The sequence below is a fragment of the Rhinopithecus roxellana genome, chromosome 5 (genome assembly GCF_007565055.1).
Source record: "Rhinopithecus roxellana isolate Shanxi Qingling chromosome 5, ASM756505v1, whole genome shotgun sequence".
Taxonomy (NCBI): Eukaryota; Metazoa; Chordata; class Mammalia; order Primates; family Cercopithecidae; genus Rhinopithecus; species Rhinopithecus roxellana.
The window spans coordinates 134,099,380-134,126,051 of NC_044553.1; the positions used below are offsets into that span (position 1 = coordinate 134,099,380).

The 26,672-nt window shown below is 49.0% G+C and overlaps 1 protein-coding gene across 4 annotated transcripts; it reads right to left on the reverse strand.

Annotated features, from left to right (window-relative positions):
* Positions 1-527: 527 nt before the first annotated feature.
* On the reverse strand, positions 528-25,011 carry TGFB3 (transforming growth factor beta 3). 4 transcript variants are annotated; one of them, XM_010382685.2, is made up of 8 exons: positions 24,547-25,011; positions 23,063-24,293; positions 13,982-14,145; positions 13,553-13,682; positions 7,991-8,098; positions 5,705-5,876; positions 3,370-3,523; positions 562-1,808 (listed from the first exon to the last, which is right to left on the reverse strand). In XM_010382685.2, exons 2-8 carry the CDS (start codon positions 23,412-23,414, stop codon positions 1,650-1,652), a joined length of 1,239 nt encoding a protein of 412 aa, XP_010380987.1. In that variant the 5' UTR covers positions 23,415-24,293; positions 24,547-25,011; the 3' UTR covers positions 562-1,649. The 4 variants fall into 4 exon arrangements, with proteins under 4 accessions (XP_010380986.1, XP_010380987.1, XP_010380989.1 ...); XM_010382687.2 differs by lacking the exon at positions 24,547-25,011 and having other exon boundaries at positions 23,063-23,210; positions 23,559-24,536; XM_010382686.2 differs by lacking the exon at positions 24,547-25,011 and having other exon boundaries at positions 23,063-23,452; positions 23,559-24,536.
* Positions 25,012-26,672: the final 1,661 nt, after the last annotated feature.

Genomic DNA, 26,672 nt, shown 5'->3' on the forward strand with positions numbered 1-26,672 from the left:
TGGACGTCCATACCACAGTGGGATCCACGGCCTCACTCAGAAGAGAGCTATGGTTCCCGGATCCCTGACAAGAGGGCCATAGTCTGAAAAGGGGTTCCTGGTTCGCTCTTTTAGGCTTAGCCTGATAACAGAATTAGCCTCATATTTTTACGCCATTTGCCATACACATTTTCTCTCATTCTCAACTGATATGGGTGGGGGGAGATTTTCAAAAATGGTGATGTTGGTAATTTGTGGATAAACCATGTTTCCATATGCAAGGGTTCACACCAGGGGATTCTGCTCACAGGTATCTGGAGGTCAAATTCGTGTGCTTTCTGCCCATCTGAGCCGCTGCCTCTGTCTCTGAGAATAATATACTCTGCAAGAAGGAAAGACGCACAATCAATAGTGCAGTCTTCTCCGCTGGCGGAAGTGTGCCCCCGCGTAAGGGTGGTTGCGCTAGGCAGTGCGTTTGGTGATTGAGAGATTCTCTGCCCCAGATTCTGGTTATCTCTGATTAGTAGCCATAGACATGGAATTAAGAAAAGGGTAATTGAAGAATCTTTATCGAATCAGACATACACCTTAGAATAAGGCTTTTACTGTTCTAGAAACAATCTTCCAGAAGATGAAATCATCCAAGATTCCCCAAAAATATTTATTTATACAAAGATTTTGAGAGTAATATTCATATTTGTCTTTATACCTCAGTCTATGCGTCTGGGGCCAAGTCACTGTGTGGCACATGTGCAGCTTCCCCGAATGCCTCACATGTTGTAGCACCTGCTTCCAGGAACACCAAATGAACACAGGGTCTTGGAGGGGAAGGGGGAAGAACCCATAATGCCCCGAGGCTGCATGGAACCACAATCCAGAAATGTGCACCCTGACCTGGAAGGCGTCTAACCAAGTGTCCAAGGGGAAATATGATCGAGGGAGAGGTGAGAGGAGGGACCCAGAGGGCTGACAGGAGAGGGTTGATTCCCACCCTTTGCTTCTGTATTCAGCATATCCAGAAGGCCCGATATAGTTGATGGCCCAGGAACTGCATGACCTGCATTTTCTCCCTGTAGTGACCCATGATGTTAATTGATGTAGAGGACAGTTTGCAAAAGTAATAGATTTACCCTTAATCCCAGACAGTATAAGATACAATTCTGGGACTTTGTCTTCGTAACCTGTCTTTAAAAAAAAAAAAAAAAATGCTTGTCTTGTATAACATAATCCAGATTCCCTAGAGCAGATTTGGTACAGCAATGAGCAAATCCAACCTCAGATCTGAAGTGTCTTCCAGTCTGGCCCTGACCCGGCCATTCTCTGCCCTTCCTCCTCCCTTCAGGGTAGCCCAAATCCCATTGCCACACAACGTCTCGACTTGCCATCCCTTTCCTCTATCCCCATCCCCTCTGTCTGCATCACAGAAAGTCTGTGTTCTGAAGAGTTCAGCCTTCCTCTAACCAAACCCACACTTTCTTTACCACCGTGATTCTCAGAGCCAGCAAGAAAGAAATGTTCCAAAAGGAAACCTCCATCTCAGCCATCTGCCCAGAGCCGAAGGTTGTGGGCTCCAGGCCTCTTGGTGAGGTTTGTTGCTTGTGTGTTTCCCGAGGAGCGGGCAGTCAGGCAGTGGCAGTTCTCTCTCCCCTCTCTCTGTCGCAGGTGGGGTCTCAGCTACATTTACAAGACTTCACCACCATGTTGGAGAGCTGCTCCACCTTGGGGGTCCTCCCAACATAGTACAGGATGGTCAGGGGCTCCAGGTCCTGGGGCACGCAGCAAGGCGAGGCAGATGCTTCAGGGTTCAGAGTGTTGTACAGTCCCAGCACCTGGGAAGGGACACATCAGTGAGAGGTTGGAAGGCCAAGCCTCAGGCCTGGAACCCAGGAACTCTCCCAGTTCAAGGGCAGTCCCAGAGGCTGAGCAAGCGCTAGAATGGCCACGGGTGCTCTTTAAAATGAACTGTTGGGGGCCGGGCGCGGTGGCTCACACCTGTAGTCCCAGGACTTGGGAGGCCGAGCAGGCAGATCACTTGAGGTTAGGAGTTTGAGACCAGCCTGGCCAGCATGGTGAAACCCTATCTCTACTAAAAATACAAAAAAATTAGCTGGCTGTGGTGGCAGGCGCCTGTAATCCCAGCTACTTAGGAGGCTGAGGTGGGAGGATCACCTGAACCCAGGAAGTGGAGGTTGCAGTAAGCAGAAATAGTGCTACCGCACTCCAGCCCGAGTCACAGAGACTCTGTCTCAAAAAAAAAAAAAACAAAGAGGAACTGTTGGAACCTGGTTTGGGTGAGTGAGTAGTTGGGTAGCTGTTGTTCATCCGCAATGACAGAAGCAGAACAACTGCACTTGTTTGGGGTGATCAGTTGAAGCATATGACAGTTACTACACTGATAATTAATTATCTTGGCTTTTTTTTTTTTTTTTTGAGTCAGTCTCACTCTGTCACCCAGGCTGGAGTGCAGTGGTACAATCTTCACTGCAACTTCCGCCTCCCGGGTTCAAGCGATTCTCCTGCCTCAGCCTCCTGAGTAGCTGGGATTACAAGTGCATGCCACCACACCCAGCTAATTTTTTACATTTTTGGTAGAGACAGGGTTTCACCATGTTAGCCAGGCTGGTCTCGAACTCCTGACCTTGGGATCCACCCACCTTGGCCTCCCAAAGTGCTGGGATTACAGGCGTGAGCCACTGCGCCCAGCCTATCTTGGCTTTTAAGAAAACAACTCTTATATTGCTCATCCTAGCTGGAACTGATCACTTTGGTGAGAAATGTTCTCACAAAACATTGCCTTGAGCCATTGAGTAAGTGCCAGAGTGTAGGGCCCCAGACAGGATGCAGAAATAATGAACTAGAAGGAAACACGCTTCACAAATTACTGCCCTATTTTTGATTCCCCTCGAGGGAAAGATAGACTAGTTTCAGGGGTTGTGGACTCTTGGCTCTCTCACTTTCTGTTCCTAGAATTTCAAATTAGCTTCTTGTCCATGCTTGTTGTTGTCTTTCAGAGTAAGTTTTCTACATTCGAGAGGCTGGAATGATCAGAGTTCTGGTAGAAGCCTTTCTGCTTCAGTGTTCCTTGCCAGCCACATGCACATATCTCTGACATAGGGTAACACGTGGCAGTTAATTAATTACTATGGTACAGAGAGCTTTAGATAAAGCAAATTAAAAGGCTGGTTGAAACTATGGTAGGAATTTAAAAGGGCGGAATGTGACTGAGTAGAACTGAGTCAGGGTGCCAAGATCAGAACCTTCACCAGAGGGATTTTACTCACCCCAGACCATCATTCGCTCACTCAACATTCAATCCTTCACTCATTCTTTTTAACAAGTGACCTGATCGGTCAGCCCCAGTGCCTCAGATAGCATGAGCCTGCTCCATACCGTGCTGTGGGTTGTGTCTGCACTGCGGAGGTATGGGCAAGGGCCTGAGCAGAAGTTGGCATAGTAGCCCTTAGGTTCATGGACCCACTTCCAGCCCAGATCCTGTCGGAAGTCAATGTAGAGGGGGCGCACACAGCAGTTCTCCTCCAAGTTGCTACAACAAAAAACATTTATAGAAAATCAACTTAAAAAGAAACCACCAATAAAAGAAGCTTCACGAATGCTCTCATATTCTGCCTTGGAGTCCTTTCATGCCATCATAGGTGGCTCCGGTCAGTGGAATCCCAGGTTCAAGGGCATGGGGCAGAAGAAACCAGAAAGGCACATTCATATGTTAAAGACCAGGATCCCAAGGATGTCAGAAACAGAGATAAATGCTGTATGAGGAAGAGTAAAGAGGCAAAGGTGGCCCTGCTCCCTTTTATATCACAAATCAAAGCAGAGCTATAAAGTGCTCCACATAAAACCAAGCACTAAATGTTACTAGCCAACTCAGCTTTGTTGAGGTTGGTTTTATTGTTACCCTCCTAATGTGCGCCCGGCCAGAAATAAATTCTAAGTTTATGCAGCTTGTCTACAATAGTAAGTGACAGATGAGACTCAATCTAAAGGTCATTGCCAAATAAAGCATATCCTTCTATTAGAACCATGGTTCAACAGATCACCCAAATGTGATTATCAGGCCCCTTCAATTCTGTTGCCTACAGAGATCCATTTGGCAGTAATACCCCTTGCCAAGTGGTCATCTAGCCTCTGCTTTAATATCTGCTGAGACCTAGACTTGCTACTTCCAAAGACAGCTATTAGTCAAAATCTGGCTTCTTGTGGGTTCCAAGGGTGAACCATGGCAGACACTATTGGTTATCTCTTCAATAACCATTCCTAACCCCCTTCTCCCTTACCACATCCCATTACAGAGTCTAAAACACCAGGTGTTCCTTTTCCTGGCCTCCCTTGTGAGTAGCAGTGGTCATGTGGCCCAATAATGACCCATCAGACAAGGAGAAGTATGCAGGGGGTAAGCGCAAGTTCTGGCAAAGATATTTGATTATTTATAAAAGTGACAGATGAAAGAAGAAAGCTTCTGGCTCTTCCTCTTCCCTCGTTCCTTCTTGTCTTAAACATGGACAAGATGCCTGAAGCCCCAGTAATCACTTGTGACCATAAGGAAAAGGATGAAAAGCCAACATACTAAACATGGCAGACTGGAAAGAGAGAAAAACTGAGTCTTCAGTGGCATCATTAAGCAGCCAGCCCACCCTAAGCCTGCTGCTATCAGTCTCTTATGAACAAGAAATCCACTATGATTTAAGTCACTGGTCAAGAGCATTTGTTCCTAACTGATAGAGACGCATGGAACAAATAAATCTACATGCCAGCCTTCACGGCTGCAGGACAGTTGGCAGCAACTACCTTGCCTCTCCTATACCTTGCTGTTGAGCTGTTCCCCCAGCTCAACATCCCTAGTTTCCCAAGCCCAACCATCCTCATAAGACATGGTTTCCAGATCTAAATATTTCCCAATTCATTCTCCCCAGCTTCATTCAGGCATCCTCTGAGGCCAAATGGACTCACTCATGCTCCTTTTACCTGCAGCGCTTCCCCTCCTGGATCTTTTCTCCCCAAACCTCATCCTTGAAGCCTCTGCTCAAATTCCACACCCTTCTGAAGCCTTTCCTGTGTCCATAGGTAAACTTGTTGCTCCTAATTAAAGCACTTAATCCTTCGGAGCCTCTTATGGGCGTGATCATCTTCTCCCTTTTAGTAGTTGGCATGCATGCTTTATCCTCCCCTTATAAATGAGCAGGGAAACTGCTCCTAGATAAGAGAAGCTGGATCTTTTCTCTCTCTGTATTGTGGCTACCCAGTAATTTCTGAATTCGTTTGTTAATTTCTCTAGCTCTAATTTCCCATTCAAATGGAGACCGTTCTATTTGCCGCCATCCAGTAGCATCCTTGGACCCTTCAGAGGGAACTGAGCACTTCTTTAATGGAAACTCCTACATTAATCTCACACACACACCCTACAAATGCCTAAAACATGGAAATCATGGAGAGGCTTTGACCAAGCATCTCCAATCCACACTATTTTAGCAACACTCCTCTTCACAGAGTTTTCTTCATTTCCTTCAGTCAGCCCCCTTCCAGAGCTAGCCTACAGAAAAACAGTGGGACCCCCAGGAAAACAAAGAGATCTGTCAGAGATTTTCAGTCTTCCTCCTGGAGATGTTTGTGAACAGCATCAGGGACTCCCTGTTGCGTGTGGCTTGGCTCTGGGGCCTGACCTGCAGTAGGCAGGCAGTAGATGTTGGTCCCCACATGGTCCCAGGCTCACCGGAAGCAGTAATTGGTGTCCAAGGCCCGCTTCTTTCTCTGACCCCCCTGGCCCGGGTTGTCGAGCCGGTGTGGGGGAATCATCATGAGGATTAGATGAGGGTTGTGGTGATCCTTCTGCTTCTTGAGGCGCCCCAGATCTCCACGGCCGTGGTCATCCTCATTGTCCACGCCTGCAGAAGGGAAGGAAAGCACAATCTCCTGTCTAAGGAAAGCAGAGCCCTTTGAAGCTACCTCCTCCCCACGTCTCATCACTGCCCAGGAGGAGGGGTAGTGCAGTCTGAGAGGGAGGTGTGGGGGACAAGTGCAGCTTAATTCTGATGTCCAGCTGCAGGAAGGGGAAGAGCAGATGGAGGAGCCAGTAACAAAAGAACTCATCATTGTAAGGATGCCCACTGAAAGATGTCCCATGTTCAGATCCCCATACTCCTGTATAGAAATCTCCCAAGGGGCAGAAAGCCCTTGCTGAGATTCCTAGGCATCTTCATGGACCCATGAAGCAACACTGTTACTAAGTGGGTGCCTACCACATACCTCCGGGTTGTCTGTTTGTTTGTTTGTTTGTTAGTTAGTTATTTTGAGACAGAGTCTTGATCTGTCAGCCAGGCTGGAGTGCAATGGCCCCATCTTGGCTCACTGCAACCTCCGCCTCTGGAGTTCAAGAGATTCTCCTGCCTCAGCCTCCCAAGTAGCTGGGATTACAGGTGCATGCCACCATGCCTGGCTATTTTTGTATTTTTAGTAGAGACAGGGTTTCACCATGTTGGCCAGGCTGGTCTCCAACTCCTGACCTCAAGTGATCCGCCTGCCTTGGCCTCCCAGAGTGCTGGGATTATAGGTGTGAGCCACCGCGCCCAGCCCGGGGTTGTCACTTTAGATTTTAGATTTAGAAAATTGGGATGTGAGTTTCCTCTTAAAATGTGAATGGATCAAGATAACGCAGAAGTCCTACTGAAAATTTAAGGTGTCACAACTTAAGATGGCCTGAATGGGAGCCAAAGAAACAAGACTGTATAATTGTTAATATTCACATTGCACTTAGAGTGTTTGAAGTGTTTTCACTATAAAATTCAGATGAGATAATGAAGCATATGATAAATAGCTTAGCAAACAAGCTCTGGAAAGAAAACCTAAATTCATCAACCCATTTCTTCTGGAAAAAAAAGGAAAAGACTGGAGACTGACTTAGAGTCTCAACTAAATGGAGATCAATTTCATGAAGGATAGCTGCCAGCTGTTGTCCATCCTCACTGAGGACAGGAACATGAGGAATTAATGTACATAGCTACAGGAGGGGCTCAGATCTCAGGAAGGGGCACCAGATCTGTAAGATAAATGAGAGACCTGGATCACAAATCCCTTTTTCTGAAAATCTTTATAAACAAGACAAGTATTCACTGAAATGGGAAGGTTTCATCCTAAGCTGGCCTGTAGGTAAGGACTCTGAAGGTCCTCTGGGCTCTAAGGTTCTGTGATTACAGTGTCAAACCTTTGGCTTTAAAAAAAAAAAAAGGCTCTAAAATAGAGCCCATGTGGGGTAAGATCACTGTCTAGCGCTGAGCCAAAAGAGGCCTGCACCTTTTCCTAGACAAGCCTCTGACCTCAGGCATTCCGCAGTTACCCAAAATGGGAATATGAAAGGAAAAGAGAACTTTCCTAAACTCCAGAGATCATCAAGGCTGAGTTCCCTGCAAACATAATGGAAAACCAGAAATGACTCTCAACGACTTCACCATCTCTACCCAAACACCTTGGGACAAACACCCTGAGACTGGAAGCAATCATCCAAACCCAGAGGACCCTGGGCGAGGTCAGGCAGGCCCTGCACATCTGCAAAGCTCAGTCGTCTGGGCACTCATGTTCAGGACAGCCAAAGTTAATTTCTTTTAGGGAGGGGGAAGACAACTCCTATCTGTTGAGTATTTCTGGCACAGTGTTCCTTATTCGTTATCTCATTTAATTGCCTGACAACCCTGTGAAAGAGGAACTCTTATCCCATTTCACTAGGCCCAGAGGCTAGAGGGCTTGCCTACACAGATTCACCACTTACCAGACCATGTTGTCTTCCAGAGGCTAATGCATTCTCTAAGCTATAAGCTGAAAGCTACACTCATTGCTTTTGGGGCAAAGCAGAATTACTCAAGTACAAAATAGTCGGCTATCTCTCTGAAGGAGCTTGGTTTCTTTTCTTGAGGTCTGGTTAGGGTCTCCTGCACTATCCTGTCCCATTAACTCTCCCCGCCCCCGCCCCACTCACCCATCCTACCATACACATTCATTTTGTTACCTTTGAATTTGATTTCCATCACCTCGTGAATGTTTTCCAGGATATCTCCATTGGGCTGAAAGGTGTGACATGGACAGTGAATGCTGATTTCTAGACCTAAGTTGGACTCTGCAAAATAAGACAGAGTTCATGAGAAAAACACCTCTGTGTGATGGGGAAGTGTACCCACCACCCATGCAAGGGTGAGCCAGGGCCTCTGCTCCTACAGGGACTCATAGGAACTGAGTTCTATTGAGGGTCATAGGAGACAGAAAGCGCCTCCCGAGCTCAGACTGGACCTTCATGCGCACGTTGCCACATTCCAGGTATTCCTGTTATATTATGAATCACCAAATGGGGGCATACACTAGTGGCCATCATGAAACAGAAGTAGAATAATCATTCCCTTTCAAAGGATGGTATTAAGAGAAAATTGTCACCTACCTACTTGGGGGCAAAAGGACACAGATACAGGAAGGAGAGTAAAAACTCATGCCATCTACGTGGTTTCTGGGAGAGGGGATCGTTGAGCCAACCTACTGAGGAAGGACGAGGGCAAGAGACAGAGGGACTGGGAGAGACTAGGGATAGGGAGTAACTAAAGAGTCTCTGAGCACAGAGACCGTGATTCAAAAGGCCATAAAGTCAAAGGGCCACAGGATGTAATGCTGGCAAAAAAATTCAAGTCAGGAACCAATGCTAGAGGCAAGGTCACTTGCAGACAGGAAGCAGAATCCATCTCAGTGGAAGATGCAAGCATTTCTACCAGGGCCATGATTGTGGGTCTAGACAAAGTGGCAGATTCTAGAAGAGATAAGATGAACATCATGGTTACACTGGGCCATATTTTCCCTAAGAAACAAGGACACAATGAGGTAAAAATTACTTGGACATTTCTTCTTTGGGAATCCTTGTTCACCATGATGGGAAGTTGGAATGTGGATTGCTCACCAAGACGAACAGCTTGGGAAGACAGTTGTGAACTTAGAAAACAGCACAGAGGAGATGAGAACTATGGCCGAGGGTCCAGATGACATGAGCGTGGAGACAGTGAGCATGATGAAGCCTGGAGGTGCCAGGGTTTGGTGCCTGACATTCTGATGCAAGAAGGGCAACTCCAGCCCATTCGCCTAGTAGTTGTGGGATCATGAGTTTTGGCAACCAAGATCAAGGAAGCAGGAACTCAGTAAATGAGGTTGAGTGAAGTGAAGGAAAAAGAAAGAAAATGGAAACTCTGCACTGAGACAAGTAATTTTACATGGAAAACCAGGTAGGATCTGGTATCATGTCAATTCTGGTGGGTAAGACTTAATTTGGGAAGCTCTGTCGATCCTGGGGTAGCAGCCAGCTGTGACCAGGTGTAGAAGAAGTCATGGGGGACAGACCTCTCTGGATTCAGGGTCAGCCTCTCAGTGAGTTGATTGATTTGCTGCTCCCTGAGGCCACGTACCATGTGTGTGAGCATCTGGCCTTGGGGACAACCTGGAGTCTTCCTGAAATTGTGCCATCAGGGCAAACCCCAAAGAGTCCGACCTGGCCCAGCAGCCTTCTCATGGACGGAAGGATACAAGCCTACGAGCCTGGAGATTCCCATCAACATTAGGCTGGCTTGGACATCCCAGTCCTACTGGTTAAAACCCAGTGCCTTTCTTCCATAAACTCCAGAGCCTAACCAGATCCGCTCTACCCCAAGTCAGGGCAACCGCTGGGGCACACTGCGCCTGCTGAGCTTGAAGATCTCTGTTCCAGCAGGTTCGCTCAGTGAGGGAAGGCAGACCAATAAAACAAGGCAGCTGAGACCCAGCTGGAGGAGAAGTTACCGGAGAGGGAAGTATGAGGAGTGCCCTCTCCCTGGGTTAAGGCGGCTGGAAGGAGGAGCCGGAGTAGCTGAAATGGGCTACCTAACAACACTGTGTACCTCCTGGTCAAGCTGGTTCAAGGCGGGCTGGAAGAGACCTGGAGTGAGTTCTATGAATCTGTGAATTAGAAAGTCAAGGTGCAGACAGCTATGTTGGGGAGAGCGAGGGTCCAGGGGGTAAGCACAAGAGGGTGGCCTGGCTTGGCCAACATGCTGTATCTAGATAGAGGACTTAGAGATGATAACAACAATCACCAAAATGCATAGAACTTTACTACATATCAAACACTGCTCTAAGACTTTACAAGCACCGACTCATTTAATCTCTATAATAATCCCATAGAGCAAGAACTGTTATCCCCCATTGTACAGATGAGAACACTGAGGCTTAGGGAGATTAAACAGCTTGCCCAAGATATCCAACCAGTGGATAGCAGTGCCAGGATTCAGGCACTGACAGCTTGATGCCTGAGATCCCAAACTCTTGTTAGAGATAAGGAGGGGCAAAGAGGGGGCAACAGAGACCACCAAGGAAGATGCCCACACATTCACCAACAACATGCAAGATGGTTGTTTCCCAGTGTCCCAACTCTCCTGAGCCATGATGCTGAGAAGCTCCCTTCCCAGCCTGCTAGGGGAGACCCGGCCTTGTCTAGCTAGGTGCTGCAGACTATATGAGCAATAGCACGAGGGTATGAGACCTGGGTCCCCAGTGGCCCTAGTAGGCTCCAACCCACTCTGGGACCCAGAATGCAGGCTGGGTACCTGGTACACAATGGCTCTCAGATGTTTGCTCAATGAATCCAAGACCACATGTGTGACTCAGTTTCCTCATCAATCCACACCACCAACTGCTCCAATTTGGAGTCCTGGTTTGAAGCCATGAACTCTGAAGAGACTCATGGGCTCTCTATAAGCACAAACCTGTGTGATGATTCCCTTGTGGGAAAGGTAGGCAGTATCTGCCTAAGTGGGAACTGAAGGTTCCAATGAAGAACTAACCTCAGAATTGGCAGCCGTGGGGATGGTGGGTGGGGGACCCATAGGTTTTATTACGAAATTATCTTTTTGATGTCTCAGGAGGATGGAAATCATTCTCAATGCAAACTTCTCATTGAGGTCTGCAGCTGTGAAAATAAGAACTCCTTCAAGTGCCCAGGGCTTCAAAGAAATCCAGGTGGAGCTGATCAAAATCAGACAGGGAAGTTAAGAGATTAATTTCCCCAGCCCCTCCTTTCTGTAGCCGTCTGAGTCAGAATTCCCAGCAGAGCTGCTGTCGGCAGATCCACGTGGGTTGTCCTAGGCTCTTGCCTTCATGCTCAGTAGGAGGGACAGGATGGAATTCCTGGGTACCCTTGGGACTGGGGCAGGATCTCCAGCCCACCATCTGCCAACTCGGCCACCGGATAATTCCCCTTGGATGCGGAATTTTCTCATTTATGTGACCTGCCTGGGCTCCATGGGTACCAAGCAATGCAAACTCGATGCCTACGGAGCCCAGGCAGGTCACGTGAGAAAATCGAGCCAGCACGTGATGCTAAACAGGAACTGCCAGCCTCACTCTTGGGGAACAATAGGGAATAGTGAGGGCTGTGGGTACTGAGGATGCGTACCCCATCTAAGGGGTGGCCGGTACTCGTCTCTGATGGATGGTTACCAGGAAATCTTCCAATTTTTCAAAAACAGCAAGAAGTCCAGGTTTTATGTGAAATCTCCTGACTTAAAACACCCAAAACTGTTGATGACTAGTCAAATCGAAAACAATATGCAGGCCAAATAGTTTGTAATCTCTGCCTTTGAGTTTTAACTCTTAGTTGCCAAAAATACCAAGGACCTAGAAGGATCCACCTGCCTCAGGGACTCTGGGCATCAATATATGGATGGTCTGTGGCTTTATAGCAGCTGATGACAGGAGAAAACGCTGCCCAAGAGGGAGAGAAGGAACAGATGGGACTGCCATCTGTGACCCCAACCCACTGAGCATCAGACCAGGCAGTGCCAGTCAAGGAAAGGGAAAGAAACACAGAGGATGGTGTCATGAGACACCAAAGTTCTCATCCAGACTGAACGACCTCGGTCAAGTCACTTAACTTCTCTCGGCCTGTTTCCTTATCTAAAATAAGAAAAGCTTACTCCTGTAAAACATGGTAAAAACCGTGAAGTTCTCTCAAATGCACTTGATCCTTAAAACAACTCTGTGAGGCATGCAGAGGAGGAACCATTGCCTTATTTTCCAGGTAAAGAAAGACAGTGCATGGATAAGATATTTGGGACATGTGAAGTGTGATACGTCTCTGGGATAGCTCTGCTTGCATGACCACCCGGCCTTTCAAACTTAACTGGCCAGAACAGAACCTGTTCTTCTCCTAGGCCCTCCGTTTCTATAAGTGATACCACCTGGATGTCGAAAAATTTAGAAGTCATCCAGAATGCTCTTGTGTCCTCACACCCCACACCTAATCAGCCTGTGCTTCTTACTGGCTACCTTCAAAATACAGAACAAATCCATACGATCTTCATATCCACGGCTACCACCCTAGTCTCAGCCTATATTGCTCTCATCTGGGCTGCCACCATGGCTCCTAACTGGTTTTTCTGCCTGTTCCCTTGACCTCCTGGAAACTAGAGGGATCTTTTAAAGATGTCAATCAAATCACCACACCCAGTCCCTCCTCCTGGTAGCTGTTTGAATCAGAATTCCCAGCAGAGCTGCTGTCAGCAGATCCACATGGTTCTCCTAGGCTCTTGACTTCACGCCCAGTAGAGGGACAGAAAGGAATGCCTGGGTACCTTGAGTATCCCCATCTCTGATTATAGCACTCCCACACTTCTCATCACCCCCAGAATAAGTCCTGAAACCTCACCATGACCTGATGATGTTCTAAATTAAATTGACTGGGCATGGTGGCTCACGTCTATAATCCCAGCACTTTGGGAAGCCAAAGCGGGTGGATCACTTGAGGTCAGGGGTTTGAGACCAGCCTGGCCAACATGGGGAAACCCCATCTTTACTAAAGATACAAAAAAAATTAGCCAGGTGTAGCAGCGTGCGCCTGTAGTCCTAGCTATTCAGGAGGCTGAGACATGAGAATCGCTTGAACCCAGATGGCAGAGGTGCAATGAGCCGAGATTGCACCACTGCACTCCAGCTTAGGCAACAGAGTGAGACTCAGTCTCAAGAAATAATAATAATACAATAATAATAATAATAATAAATTATATGGCCCCAGCAACCTCTCTGACCACCTCCCCTCCTCCTCCCTACCCCAGCTCAGCATGCTCCAGCCACACCAATCTGTTTGCTGCTGCTGCTGCTCGAACAAATCAAGCTTATTTCCACTTGAGGGCCTGGGCCTCGCTGTTGCCTTTGCTTAGCACATCCCTTATTCTGATCTTCATGGGCTGATTCCTTATCATTCAGATGTCAATGCAGGAATTTCTTCATCACAGAGACCTTCCCTGTTGGACCCCACCCAATCATTATCACATTGCCCTCTTTCCATTTCTCATGGTTCCTATCCCTGTGGCTGCATCCCCAGGGCCTGGTTTACAGGGAGCACTTAATAAACATTAGTTGAGTGAATGAATGGAGGATACTCAGTGGCAAAGCTAGGGTTTGAACCCAGATCTTTGACTCCCTTAATTCTGTCCTCTTCCCTCTGTTTCATGGAGGACTAAGGGACCTGAGGTTCATTCTGAAATGTTCTTCCGAAGGGTCCACCTACCTCTTCTCAACAGCCACTCACGCACTGTGTCAGTGACATCAAAGGACAGCCACTCGGCAGTGCCCCGTGTGGGCAGATTCTTGCCACCGATATAGCGCTGTTTGGCAATGTGCTCATCCGGCCGAAGGATCTACAGAGCAGAGAAAGGAGTGAGTACTAGAGGCCATGACAGAGTGCCCCAGAAGATGTCACAGTGCAGAGCACAGGTGAGGGAGCAATAAGAAACCAGTGGTTCCTGAATGCCATGGTCCCCGAGCGCCTTAGCTAACTCTTAAGTGTTTTAATGACAGACATGGATACAGAAACGAAGGCTCAGAGAAATCAGGATTCAAACCCAGGTCTGCCAAACTCTGCACCCAGTGGTGCCCTGATATGGCAAAGGAACTGGCTTTCTCGTAGGTGTGGTTTCTGCTCCTAGAGAGGAGTTACCTGGAAGAGCTCGATCCTCTGCTCATTCCGCTTAGAGCTGGGGTTGGGCACCCGCAAGACCCGGAATTCTGCTCGGAACAGGTTGGTTCTATTTTTCTCCACTGAGGACACATTGAAGCGGAAAACCTTGGAGGTAATTCCTTTGGGGCAGACAGCCAGTTCGTCTAGGAGATAAAGCAGAGCAGAGGGCACAGCATGAGTGAGACATGCAGGAACAGTGTGCTGCCAACGGACAGGCACCAAGTGGCCACCGTCCTGCCTGCCACCTCCCTAGAGGCTTGAGGTCTCAGACCTCAAGGTGGAGATACGAGGAAGATTCTTGGTGGCCCTAGAATCACACACAGTCCTGAGCAAGGAGCAATGTGGCCTCAGAGCTCCACGACATGGCACTAGAGACTGGCCAGTCAAATCTAATTGCCCCCTCCTCCCACTGCCTTAAAATCTCAGTTCTGGTAAGTTCTCCAACCTGTTTTTCCTACTTTTTGAGAAAATACTGATTCTACATTTTTGTTTGTTTTGTTTTTTCTTCCTTTTTGTGGAGAACAGGGTCTCACTATATTGCCCAGGCAGGTCTCGAACTCCTGGGCTCAAGCTATCCTCCTGCCTCTACCTCCCTGAGAGCTGGGATTACAGGCGTAAGCCACCGTGCCCGGCCTAAGAAAATACTGATTCTAGAAAGATGTCAGCAACCTAGTAGTTTACATATCTTACAACTAGTTGATTTATTCCTGTGTTTGTTCATCTGGGCATCCATTCATTTATAAAAAATGTATTGAGCAGCTACTATATGCCAAGCATAGTGCTAACACTGGGAAGCAAAACGTGAACAGACACAACCCCTGCCTTCAAGGGGATTAAAATCCATTTATGCCTAGTGTTCCATTATTGGAATGCTAAGCATGTGGGAGTTATTTATATCCTACTGCTCAAGGTCATCCCCAAGGTCTGACTTCAAAATTCAAAAAATTGCAGCCTCAGGCTTATGGGTTAATATCCAAGTGGGGGGTATTAATACATGGGCCCAAATAACAGGACTAGAGAGAAATAATAGGACAGAGTGCCCCGGAAGATGTCAAAATGCAGGAGCACAGGTGAGGGGAGTGACAGGAAACCAATGATTTTCAGAGAAGTCCAGGGGTTGGTTGCTGCAGGAAATCAAAGGAGGGAAACGGCAGGGAGCACTTCATGGAAGAGGTGAAAATTGAGAGGATTTGAGGATGGGGAGGAACATGGAGTGACTGCTGGAAGCAAAGGCAGGGAAGGGAGGAAATGCAAATGAGTAAGAGGGACTCGAAGCAGCAGGTGGCAGCCAGGTGAGAAATGGCAAGATGGTAGACTGGGGTCCACCTGTCAGACTAAAAGGTTAAATTTTAACCCATTAACAGTAGGGAGTCACTGAAAGTGTTCAAGCAGTGCAGTGACATCTCAACCTCGTGTTTTAGACCCAATAAAGCCGGGCTTATATAGCAAAGAGCCCACACCATGAACCTGGCGGAAACACAGATGCTTCCTCCATTGGCTCCTTTCTCTTTCCTTGACAGTACGCGCTATGCCAGACGCTGTCACCTGCTGGCCTCTTCATCCCTGTCCACAAGACATGGGCAGCCAATGCTCTTTCCCACTCCTCTGAGCCAGAGAAAGAGAAAGAGCCTGTCTTTTCTCTGCTCCTGTACACTTGACAACCTCAAGGTCTGAGCAGTATTCACACCCAGAGAAAAACTTTCTGCACAAATGGTAACAATAGCCCGAGGCTGAAATTCAAGCTCATAGACCCAGATTCCACACATAATGGACATGGCTGGAATGAGCTTATAATCACCCCGAGGGGTGGTTGAGGAAGTCATGGACAAGGCAGGAAGGATCAGAGGCCTGGAAACAAGCAAATGCGCTACTGATCTTTAGGGAAGGATGAGTGAATGTTTCTGGAAATTGCCATCTGGTGGGCCGGACACTAGTTCTTAGAAAATTAATGGAACAGATGTTAGGAAAACAAATGTGTGAATGCTATCTAATGAAGCCCTGATTAATTGGCTTTGAAAGAACAGATACTACCAATGATTCCCTAAACCATTTCAGATAGAACCAAGGAGAGAAGTCAGTGATAGCTAAGTAATGTGTAAGTTTACAAGTTTGTAATACTCTGAATGTGGATAAGCTACTTGCATTGGCAACCCTATCAAGGACAACAGAGCTGGGTCTTGAAGGAGCTGTTATCGATACGGCTTCAGTTACAATAGTACCTCCTGGCAGGATCGCTTGAGCTCGGGAGGTCCAGGCTGCAGTGAGCCGTGACTGTGCTACTGCACTCCAGCCTGGGCAACAGAAGGAGATTATGTTTCAAAAAAATAATGATAATAAAGTAAATAAATAACACACCACCAGTGACTACAAGAGGAATAAAGTCAGTGCAACATGAACCTTGCTGTAAAAGGAAGGGAGACGGGGCAGGGCACAGTGGCTCACACCTGTAGTCCCAGCACTCTGGGAGGCCGAGGTGGGTGGATCACAACGTCAGGAGTTCGAGACCAGCCTGACCAACATGGTGAAACCCTGTCGCTACTAAAAATATGAAAATTAGCCAGGTGTGGTGGTGTGCACCTGTAATCCCAGCTACTCAGGAGGCTGAGGCAGGAGAATCGCTTGAACCCAGGAGGCGGAGGTTGCAATGAGCTGAGATTGCGCCACTGCACTCCAACCTGGGTGACAGAGGGAGACTCCGTCTCAAAAGAAAAAGAAGGGAGATGGAAAATGGCACTTGCTGGTGAGGACGGTCACAGTGGGTCAAGGCAGTGGGAAGCCAGGAGATGGAGAAAGTTATGAGCTAGGAGAGTTCTCAGGACACCCTAGTGGCTGTCCTCTTTGGTTTCTTCCAGCCTATCAAACAGAATCTGCTCCCCAAGATGAACGCCTCCTGAGGAGAATTTTAAGGTTTCAAAAAAGAGGTGGGAAAGGTCATTTTCTATTACTGGGATGTATAGCTTTCCAATGAGTTAGAAGGTGCATTAGGAGTCATGTAGTGCAACCCTCTTCAGAGGGAGAAATGGCTGTCCAGAGGGTCTTGGCCACAGTCACTCAGAAGTTAGCTGACACAAGCAATTTGATGCTAGCAAGCAAAGCCTGGACATAATTGCTAGTGATTAAAAAAGAATTGGCACCGGGGCAACATGGTGAAACCCTGTCTCTACTAAAAATATAAAAATTAGCCAGGCATGATGGTACATGCTTGTAATCCTAGCTACTCAGGAGGCTGAGGCAGGAGAATCGCTTGAACCTGGGAGGTCGAGGTTGCAGTGAGCTGAGATTGCATCACTGCACTCCAGCCTGGGCGACAGAGTGAGACTCCGTCTCAAAAAAAAAGAATTGGCAGCCAGGCACAGTGGCTCATGCCTGTAGTCCCAGCCAGCACCTTGGGAGGCTGAGGTGGGCGGATTGCTTGGGCTCAGGTGTTCGAGACCAGCCTGGCCAACATGGTGAAACCCCATCTTTATAAAAAATACAAAAATTAGCTGGGCGTGTTGGCACACGTCCGTTATTTCAGCTACTCGGGAGGCTGAGGTGGGAGGATCACTTGAGTCCAGGAGTTCAAGATCAGCTTAGACAACATAGGGAGGACCTATCCCTATTATTTAAAATTAAAAATTTTAAAGGCTGGGAACAGTGGCTCATGCCTGTAATCCCAGCACTTTGGGAGGCCGAGGCAGGTGGATCACTGGAGGTCAGGAGTTCGAGAGCAACCTGGTCAACATGGCGAAACTCTGACTCTACTCCAAATACAAAAATTAGCGGGGCATGGTGGTGGGCACCTGTAACCCCAGCTACTCGGGAGGCTGAGGCACGAGAATTGCTTGAACCCAGAAGGCAGAAGCTACAGTGAGCCGAGATTGCACCAGTGCACTCCAGTCTGGGTGACAAGAGTGAGACTTTGTCAAAAAAATTAAAATTAAAATTAATTTTAAAAAAGAATTGCCTGGGAGATCAAAGAAAATGTAAATACAATCTTCTTGACAATCAAATTCACTGAATAATGATGCTTTAAGTAATCTGTGGAATGAATCATAGTGTAAATAAATAAGCAAAATGTAATAGCACCATCTTATGTTTTCTCGAGTTTTTATTACTTCATGTGACCTTCTAACAACCCTTGAGAAGGAAAACATGTAAAATTTATCACTTGACAAATGAGAAAAATGAACCTCAAAAAGTTAAATGGCTTTCCCAAGGTCATATAACTAGAAGGTGGCGGAGGTGGGGTTTGAACCCAGGTCTTCTGAACACACCTCATTTATTGAAGCAGAGACTCTGGAAGCTAGGAGGGATCTGGGCGATCATCTAGTGAAGATGGTTTCATCAACAAAATATGGCAAGATTCCACTAAATGGGCCTAGAATGTCAACCTATGCCTCAGACAATGACCCACTGCAAACCAGTTTGTGGTTTTTAAGCCATGCCTCTGCAGAACACTAGCATTATTGAGAACTGGACTAGGGGGTCCCACTATTACAAATTAAATCTTGAGCAACTTTTTCCATTGCACAGGAAAATGTATATTGGTGAATGCCATTTTCTCTATCTTGTTTTACCGGGCAAAACATAAGCAAAGAATATTCATGTAGAGTATGCATGGAAAAACCAGGAAATAGCTGACCATGTTTAGTTAACTGCCTTTTAAAATGTGTTCAGACACCTGGGGCTGCTAGGTGTGCCTTTGCTTGTATATATCATTTTTTGCTGGTTCCAGTGAAGGGACTGTATTTATCAGTGTGGCTGTACTTCTCTACCCTGGCTGCACGTTAGAATCACCTGGAAAGCTTTAAAAACAAACGATGCCTGGACCCATTCCCCGGCAGTTCTGACTACACTGGAGTGAGTGGGGTCCACGACATATTTTTTTAAGATCTCCAGATGATTCCAATGTGCAGCCAGGGTTGAGAACCACAGATTATAATGTGCTGCAAAGGGCACCATAGCTTCCAGATGTTCTGGAAGTTTGAGAAACCACTGCTTTAATGGTGTGTGTGAGCTTTCTATTGATTAACCTTTAAATAAATTAGACGTGTTGCTTTGCTGATGGAACACCTTTAAAAATTTTTAGTTAGAAGCCCATAAACATTTTAAGCCCACGTTAAAAATTGGAATACTTCACAGAAAGATCCAGATTTTCTTCTCTTCTGGGACATGGGAAGAACTAATCAAGCTGGACCCACAGTCCTCAATGCAAGACCCAGCAAGAGCTGAGGCTGGCTGCTGCTTTGGCTGGGCACGTGGGCTCCAGGTCCTCTCCCTCTCCCTGTCTCACACACCTTACTTTCTTCCTGACCCCAAGACCAAGTGTCCTGGTGCAGCTGATCACTACGTCGTGGCTTTTCTTCCAGATCATTTGCGTTTCCTGCCGGGTTTCTGTAGACACTTGTGTTTGCCATCCCTCTAAGAAAAAGTTTTGCCCTAGTTCCCTGAGTCTTAAGCTTCAGTGTGCTTAAGAATCCATAAGGAGCTTGTCGAAAATACAGATTCCCCAAGACTCCACCCCTCAAGATTCTGATTCTGTAAGGGTGGGTAGGACCAGGGAATCTACATTTACCTCCAGCTTCCTCTGGACCACACTTGGAGAAGTGCTGACCCCTACTGTGCAGAGGGCGTTGGTCCTTGGAGCAAATTATTTTCAGAATAATTCTCAGAATAAACAAAATCTACACTTAGCAGCCAGAGAAGAAAGACTAAAATATCGAGTTTTCTCTTTGCTGAGAAACTCCGGATTTGCTGGTTGTCTTAGCGCTGCCCTTGGCTGAAAACAACAAGTCTCTGAACAGACGCAGATAATTACAAGCCAGAAGATAAAACGACACCTACATTGGTGATATCTTTGTAAGAGGGATGGCAACAGAAGTAAAAAAGCTGTGCCCTTTGCCATCACTTGGGGTCGGAGAAACTCTCTACTCCCTCCCCACAGTAAAATCCTGGAGAATTAGAGAAGGGATTACAGAGTCTTGCCCATAGTCCCCAGTAGAGGCTCTGCTGATTCATCCCAGATGGAATTATAAAATTCTTTCAGCTGAAAAGGAGTTTGGAAATCATCTCTGACTTTACAGCTGGGGAAACTGAGGCTCAGAGAGGTCACTTTTATGTAGCTGCAGTTGCTTAACCTGCTTGAGACTCTTCATTAAATAAAGAAAACTCTTTCATTAAATTAGGGAGAACATTTGTGGCAGTATGAATCTCTCGGGCAAAAAAAAAAAAAAAATTGCAGAGCTAAGAAAGAACAAATCTGGTTATCTTTATGCAATCTGCCACCTGGGTTACTAAGATAGTAACTCCTGACCTCTCCTGCTTGGTCCAACATGTGATTCATTTATGTTACAAATCAAAGTTCTACTGAACCCTAAAGGTTAAAGGTAGCACTTACAATGTGTATTTTACGTATCCATGAGTGCTTAACTATATGTGTCATACAGACAGAATGTCTAGGTTAGGGTGCCCGCTCTTTTTGGACAAATTACTTAAGCGATCCAGGTCTCAGTTTCTTTATCCATAAAACAGGGAGATAAATTTATTTAGGAAAAGGCCTTCCTCTCTGCTCTCACCTTGGTGCCCTTTCTCCTGCACCACTAAAAAGTATTTCCTCTTTCATTTTCCTCTCCAGGAACCTCCGTCTCCTTGCCCTGGCTCCTACTGTCACTTTCCTTCGAATCCATGTTCACTGGGTCAGGGAGGTGGCCAGAAGTGAGGAAATATGGAAGATAACGTGATCTCATGACCTCCCTGCAGAGGATCTGGCATCGAGACCCTGCTGTGCCCCACCACAGACCAGGTGTCACCTCTGTCTGCCCTCATGAGTTAAGGACAGGCTTCCTTTCCCCCACCCCCCGCCCCGCCGCCTCGCAAGCCCCTGATGATGGCTCTCTGCTCCTGCTTAGCACCTGCCCACTGCCTTCTTTATAATTAGTGTGCCTTGTGTGTCTGCCTCTCTGGGGTGGGCTCAGCACCTGACCAGCTGCAGGGCGGGCCCAGGTCTGTCTGCTCAGCCTCCAAGTCACCTCCAACAGCTGCAGAGTCTGCCTGCTTCCGGTTTGCACCTGTGAGCCTCATAGCATTGCGTGTTGGCTCCTCCCCAGCATCCTGAACAGCATCCTGCTCGCTGTGCTGGGTTGCCCCAGGCCAGACTATTGCTCCATAGCCCCACAGCCACTCCCATCTGCTGCAGGTCTTGGTACTGCAGCCTGGAAGCTGCCCAGCATCTGTGGGGCCCTGCCTGGGATTTTCCCAAGGCCATCTGCTATTTGTGCCTTGAGTCTGCACAAAATCAATGTCCACTTGCACCCGCGTGGCCTTGCCTCCACGTGGCTCATTCATTCTTAGCTCAGGATTCCGGGCTGGGGGGGTGGTCCTCGTGACTCAGGATCCCTCCTCCCTTGGACTCCTCCTGCTGACCCAGTCCATGAAGGTCTGAGTCCTGCCCTCTTGCCCTGGACTCTCCTCATGCCTCTCCTGTTGGCCTCAGATTTCGACCTTCCTCTGATGCTTGTGGTCACCATCTCCTGTGTTGGTGGGTTCCCAGGGAGTTGGAGCCTTGGCTATCCAGCTGCCAGGTGCCTCTGGGAACTGTGTGCCTCTGAGTCAGCCCCACCCAGAGACCCTGGGCAAGGAGCACTAGCTCTGCCTCGGCCTCCAGCCACCGCCCCCACACGGCAGCCACATCCTAAAGAAAGGCACTCCAGGCAGCCACAGGAAGCCGGAGCGGGAACCCCTCGCCAGTAACCACAGGCTCCTCTGCCTGGCGTGGAGCCGTGAACAGGGCCTTTGCATCTCCAGCCAGAGCTGGTCCACCCATTGGTACCCACTCCTGTTACTTCTCTCCAGCCAGGTTCCTTTCACCCCTTGCTGTGTGCTCTGCTGACCACCCTCCCCTGTCTGCCAGTTCCAACCCACACCCTCCACCCCTCTCCCAGGTGGGCCTGGGCTGAGGTAGTCAGGGCGGCGAGGACACCTGCTGGTAGGAAAAGCAAACAGAGCTGCTCCCGGAGTCTATGGCCCACGAGTGGCTCACATTCCTCTTTCCTGGGCTGTCAGTTTCTCAACATCTGCCAAATTTCTCTCTCTTGTATTGAGGTTTTTAAAATCCCCTTCAGTAAACACAGATGACTTCCACACGTGTACAAACACACACAGACATCTCACCCAGAAGCTGCCCGGCTCCTCTGTGCAGACGGAGCCTCCTGGGACAGCAGGCTCCCAGACATATCCCCCCCACACCGTGCACCCACTGCCACCCCTCCACCCGCTCTCCCGTGACACGCAGACACAAAGGGCGCCAGCCTCCCTACGCATCCAGAGCCAAAACCCGCTCTCCCCGTGCCCACTGGCCTGGAGGGCGCCCATTTTGAGCACATGAGGTCTGTCTATGCACAAGACTGCATGTCACCCTAAAGTACACGGCCCTGGGAGCATTCGTGCATACCCTCTCCCCTCCACACACACACAGCTCACGTGGGTCTTGTGGGTCACGTGGGTGGGGTAGACCAAAGGGCCCAGGCAGCAAGAAGCTGTCTCTTGCCTGGGCTTCAAAAAGCTTGACAGACATTAATTTGGGGCAGGTACTCTTCTTCCCAACAACTGGAAAAACTGAAACGGAGACGTGTCACAATGAGTTGTGAAAAGCAGGGAGAAGACCGAGGTCTCCACACTGAGAACTGTGAGGGCTCCTGACAGAGCCGGCCTTCCCCTTTATGGCACCCAGATGCTTACAGTTACTGATATGATCGCATGTGCAAGAATACATATGTTTCCCTGGACAGCACAATGTAATTCCAAATTAAAATCAGTCAAGGATGTGATGTGAGTTCAGCAAGCCGCTCAGCTCCAGAGCTCCTGGCCTCCCAGAAGCACCGGCTCTTAACAGAATGGCTCTATGTCCTTCCCCACCCACCTCCCCAGCCCCAACGGAGGAGCATCACACCTCCTGAGCCTTGGTGCTGGTGAATCCTGGGGTACCCTGCTGTGTGGCCAGCACTAGGCCCCCCTCTGCAGAGCTCCCAGCTCCAGTTCAGACCCTCCAGAGCAGACACCCCAGCGAGAATTTGGACTTACTGTGCTCCGCCAGCCCCTGGATCATGTCGAATTTATGGATTTCTTTGGCATAGTATTCCGACTCGGTGTTTTCCTGGGTGCAGCCTTCCTCCCTCTCCCCATGCATCTCCTCCAGCAGCTCCCGGGTGCTGTTGTAAAGGGCCAGGACCTGATAGGGGACGTGGGTCATCACCGTTGGCTCAGGGGGGCTGGTGAGCCTGAGCTTGCTCAAGATCTGTCCCCTAATGGCTTCCACCCTCTTCTTCTTGATGTGGCCGAAGTCCAAGGTGGTGCAAGTGGACAGAGAGAGGCTGACCGAGGCAAAGTTCAGCAGTGCCAGGACCACCAGAGCCCTTTGCAAGTGCATCTTCATGTGTGAGCTGGGAAGAGAGGCCAGGGGGATGGCGAGGCCTGGAGAGGAAGAGACCCCAGCAGACGTGCAGAAGGAGGGAGGAAAACCAGGCGGCCTCCCCAGATCCCAAAGACTGAGGCTTGGCAAGAAGGTGCATGAACTCACTGCACTGCGAGAGCTTCAGGACTTCCAGGAAGCGCTGGCAACCCTGAGGACGAAGAAGCGGACTGTGTGCCTTGTAGCGCTGGGATTCTTGTCCATGTGTCTAAACAGGTTTTGCTGGGCTCTGACTCCCAGCAGGCCAGGTGGAGGGCAAGCAGAGGGCTGGGAGGGGTGGCAAGGCAGCTGGGAGTGGGAAGGGAGCTGGAGTTTTTCCTTAGGTAAAAATAAATAGAGCGGATATCTGATATTGCCAAACGCTGCTTGGCGATGGGGAGAAAGTGGGTATTTTAAAGAAGGAGCAGAAGGACCATGGCTGGGTCCCAAAATCAAAATCCTTGCCTTGCCTTGAAGGAAAATAAGAAAAGAGAATGGAAAAGAAAAGGGGGGAAAAAAGGTTAAAAAAAAAAAAAAAAAGTCAGATCACCAGTGAGTAGGTGGGGAGAGGCAGGGCCGGGCAGTTGCTGGCCCAGCTAAAGGTGGGGGCAGTACAGGACACACTTGTCTCTCAGGCACTCCATTCATGCTTTCTCTTTTGTTTACACTTCCTCGGGGGCTTTCTAAATGACTTTGTTCACGCTGCCTCTCGTCTTCATTGGCTGGGGTGTGGGGTTATGTGCATTGGAAGGCAGGGAGGCAGGCCTCTGAGCGCAGCAGCCTCAATCATCCACTCAGACGCCCAGGGTCACCAGCACCTCGGCTTGTCTTCTGCCTCGGCCATTGCTTCTGTCCCCTGCTTCTCTTTAAAAAATAAAAAGGAGAAAAATAAAATAAAATAGAAGCCAGTTCACGGCACGCCTGCTCCGGAAAGCTGTTATTCCTTCTCTCGCACGCCTCTTCCCCTGTCTCTGCCTCTCTCGCTCATTCCCTTGGACTTGACTCTCTGCTTCCCTCCCTTTCTCTCTCTCCCTCTCCCTCTCGCTCCTCTCCCTCTCTCACACACACACATGCACACACACTGCTTTCTCTATTTCTCTCTGCTGAAATTTTATACCTCCCTCCCATGACGTCTCTGGCCTGGGGTGGGGGAGGGAGGGACCAGCGCACGCAGCCTCTTTTGCTGCACGATGTTAATGTTTTAAACAGGCACAGGAAAAGCCGAGCCCATTTGAAAAATACGTTGCGAGTCCTCTCGTTCGACGTGGTAGCTGAACTTTTTTCCCCCTCTTGGAATCACTCCTGCTACACGTTGGCTGTTTTTCTGGAAAGTTACTCCGATGAGCCCCCTCCCTCCATTTCCCCCAGCCCCGGCGCCCTCTCGCCAGCTGTTAGTCCGCGCCGTCCGCGGCCCGCGTCTACTCTCCCTCCTGGTCCCCCGGTCCCGGGGTCGCCCCCGGGCCAGGCCCGACCCGGGGCAGGGTCCGCAGAGGGCGCGGGACCCGGTAGGGGCGGCCGTGCCAGCCTCGTGGAGGGGACTCCCGGCCTGCGAGCCGGGTCGGAGGGTCAGCGTCCGCTCCGCGGCGATCCTGGCCGGATTCTTCATTGACAAGATCGGAGTCGGGAGGCGGGCAGAAGCCTGGAGATGCTCCAGGGGCAGTGAAAAATGGTGGCGTTTTCCGGAAGATCGAGGGTGCCCTCTGGCGAGGCGAGGCCGCCAGTGAAGGAGCTCGGCTCGTCGGGAGCCGGGGAGGCTCGGGGCCTGGGGCTGGGGGGGTTGGGGGGTTCGGGGGCGGGAGAAGGGGCTGCGGTAGAGAGCGAGAAAAACAAGACCCGGTCCCCGACGAATCGCCTCCCTCTCGGTCCCACGTGCGCTCGTGCGCACCTCTCCCTCCCCAGCCGCTGCTCTGGAGCCGCTCTCGCAGAAATGTCATCCAGATGTTCAGCCTCCCTCCCCGCGGAGGGCTCCGCAGGGAGCTGCGCCAGCGAGCGCGAAGTCAGCAGTTGGCCCGAGCCCATTTCCCAGATGGGTGAGGGGAAGTCGGCTCTCTGCTTTCGCTCCTTTTCTCGGCCCGAACCTCTAGGCCTTTTCCCACGAGCAGCCGAGAGGGTAGGGCACGTGGCTCCCCGTACCCCGCAACACAGGGCTTGCATCTGAACTGAACTTTCCTGAGAGTGAGTGCCGCTCCCACCCCATCTCACTCCAGCCTTACTGGACCCTTTCTGAGAGGTCTGACTTCCAGGCCACCAACTGAAGGGTCTGTTCACTGTATCCCAGCACAGCGGTGGGTCACTTTACGGATGAGGATACTGAGCCATAGAGATTTTTTGTTCTTTTTAAGCTCACACTGCTTGTGAGCGCTGGAGGCGATGTTTTACACAGGCTGTCTAGTTTGGGTAGGCATTATTTTCATTTGCATAACCAATGAAGAAACCTAGGGGTAGAAACTTCAAAAGTAACTTGCCCAAGGTCACATAGTTACTAGGTGTCAGCTGTTGAGATTTGGACCCAGGACATTGCCAGAGTCTGTGGACTTAATTACTATGCTATACTGCCTCTGAAATTTGACAAAAAGTTTAATGTTTACTGTACACTAGGCACTGTTCTAGTCTCTGTGAATAATATCAGTGAACAAAACAAAACTCTTGCCCTCATGGAAATTTTATTTTAGAGGCAGGGGTGGGGCAGTGGAGGAGGCAATAAACTAAATAAATATGTAAATGATGTAGTACGGTAAAAAGTGCTGGGCCAGGTGCAGTGGCTCACGCCTATAATCCCAGCATTTGGGGAGGCCCATGCGGGAGGATTGCTTGAGCTCAGGAATTCGAGACTAGCCCCAGCAACACTGCAAAACCCAGTCTCTACAAAAAATAGAAAAATTAGCCCCGCATGTTGGCGCAGGCATCTACTTGGGAGGCTGAGGCAGAAGAATCACTTGAGCCAGGGAGGCAGAGTTTGCAGGGGGCCAAGATTGCACCACTGCACTCCAGCCTGGGCGACAGAGCAAGACCGTGTCACAAACAAACAAACAAACAAACAAACAAACAAACGTGGTATGGCAGAAAATCAAGCAGAGAAGGAGGATGGGGAGTGCCTAGGTTGGGGGATGTTGCAGTTTAAAATAGGGTGATAAGGAAAGGCCTTTGAGCAGACAGTTGCAAGATAGAAAGGAAAATTATTACAGTTTTACTTTTTTGGACTCCCCCCTCTACCAAATCAGAGTCTCCAGAGATGGGGCCCTG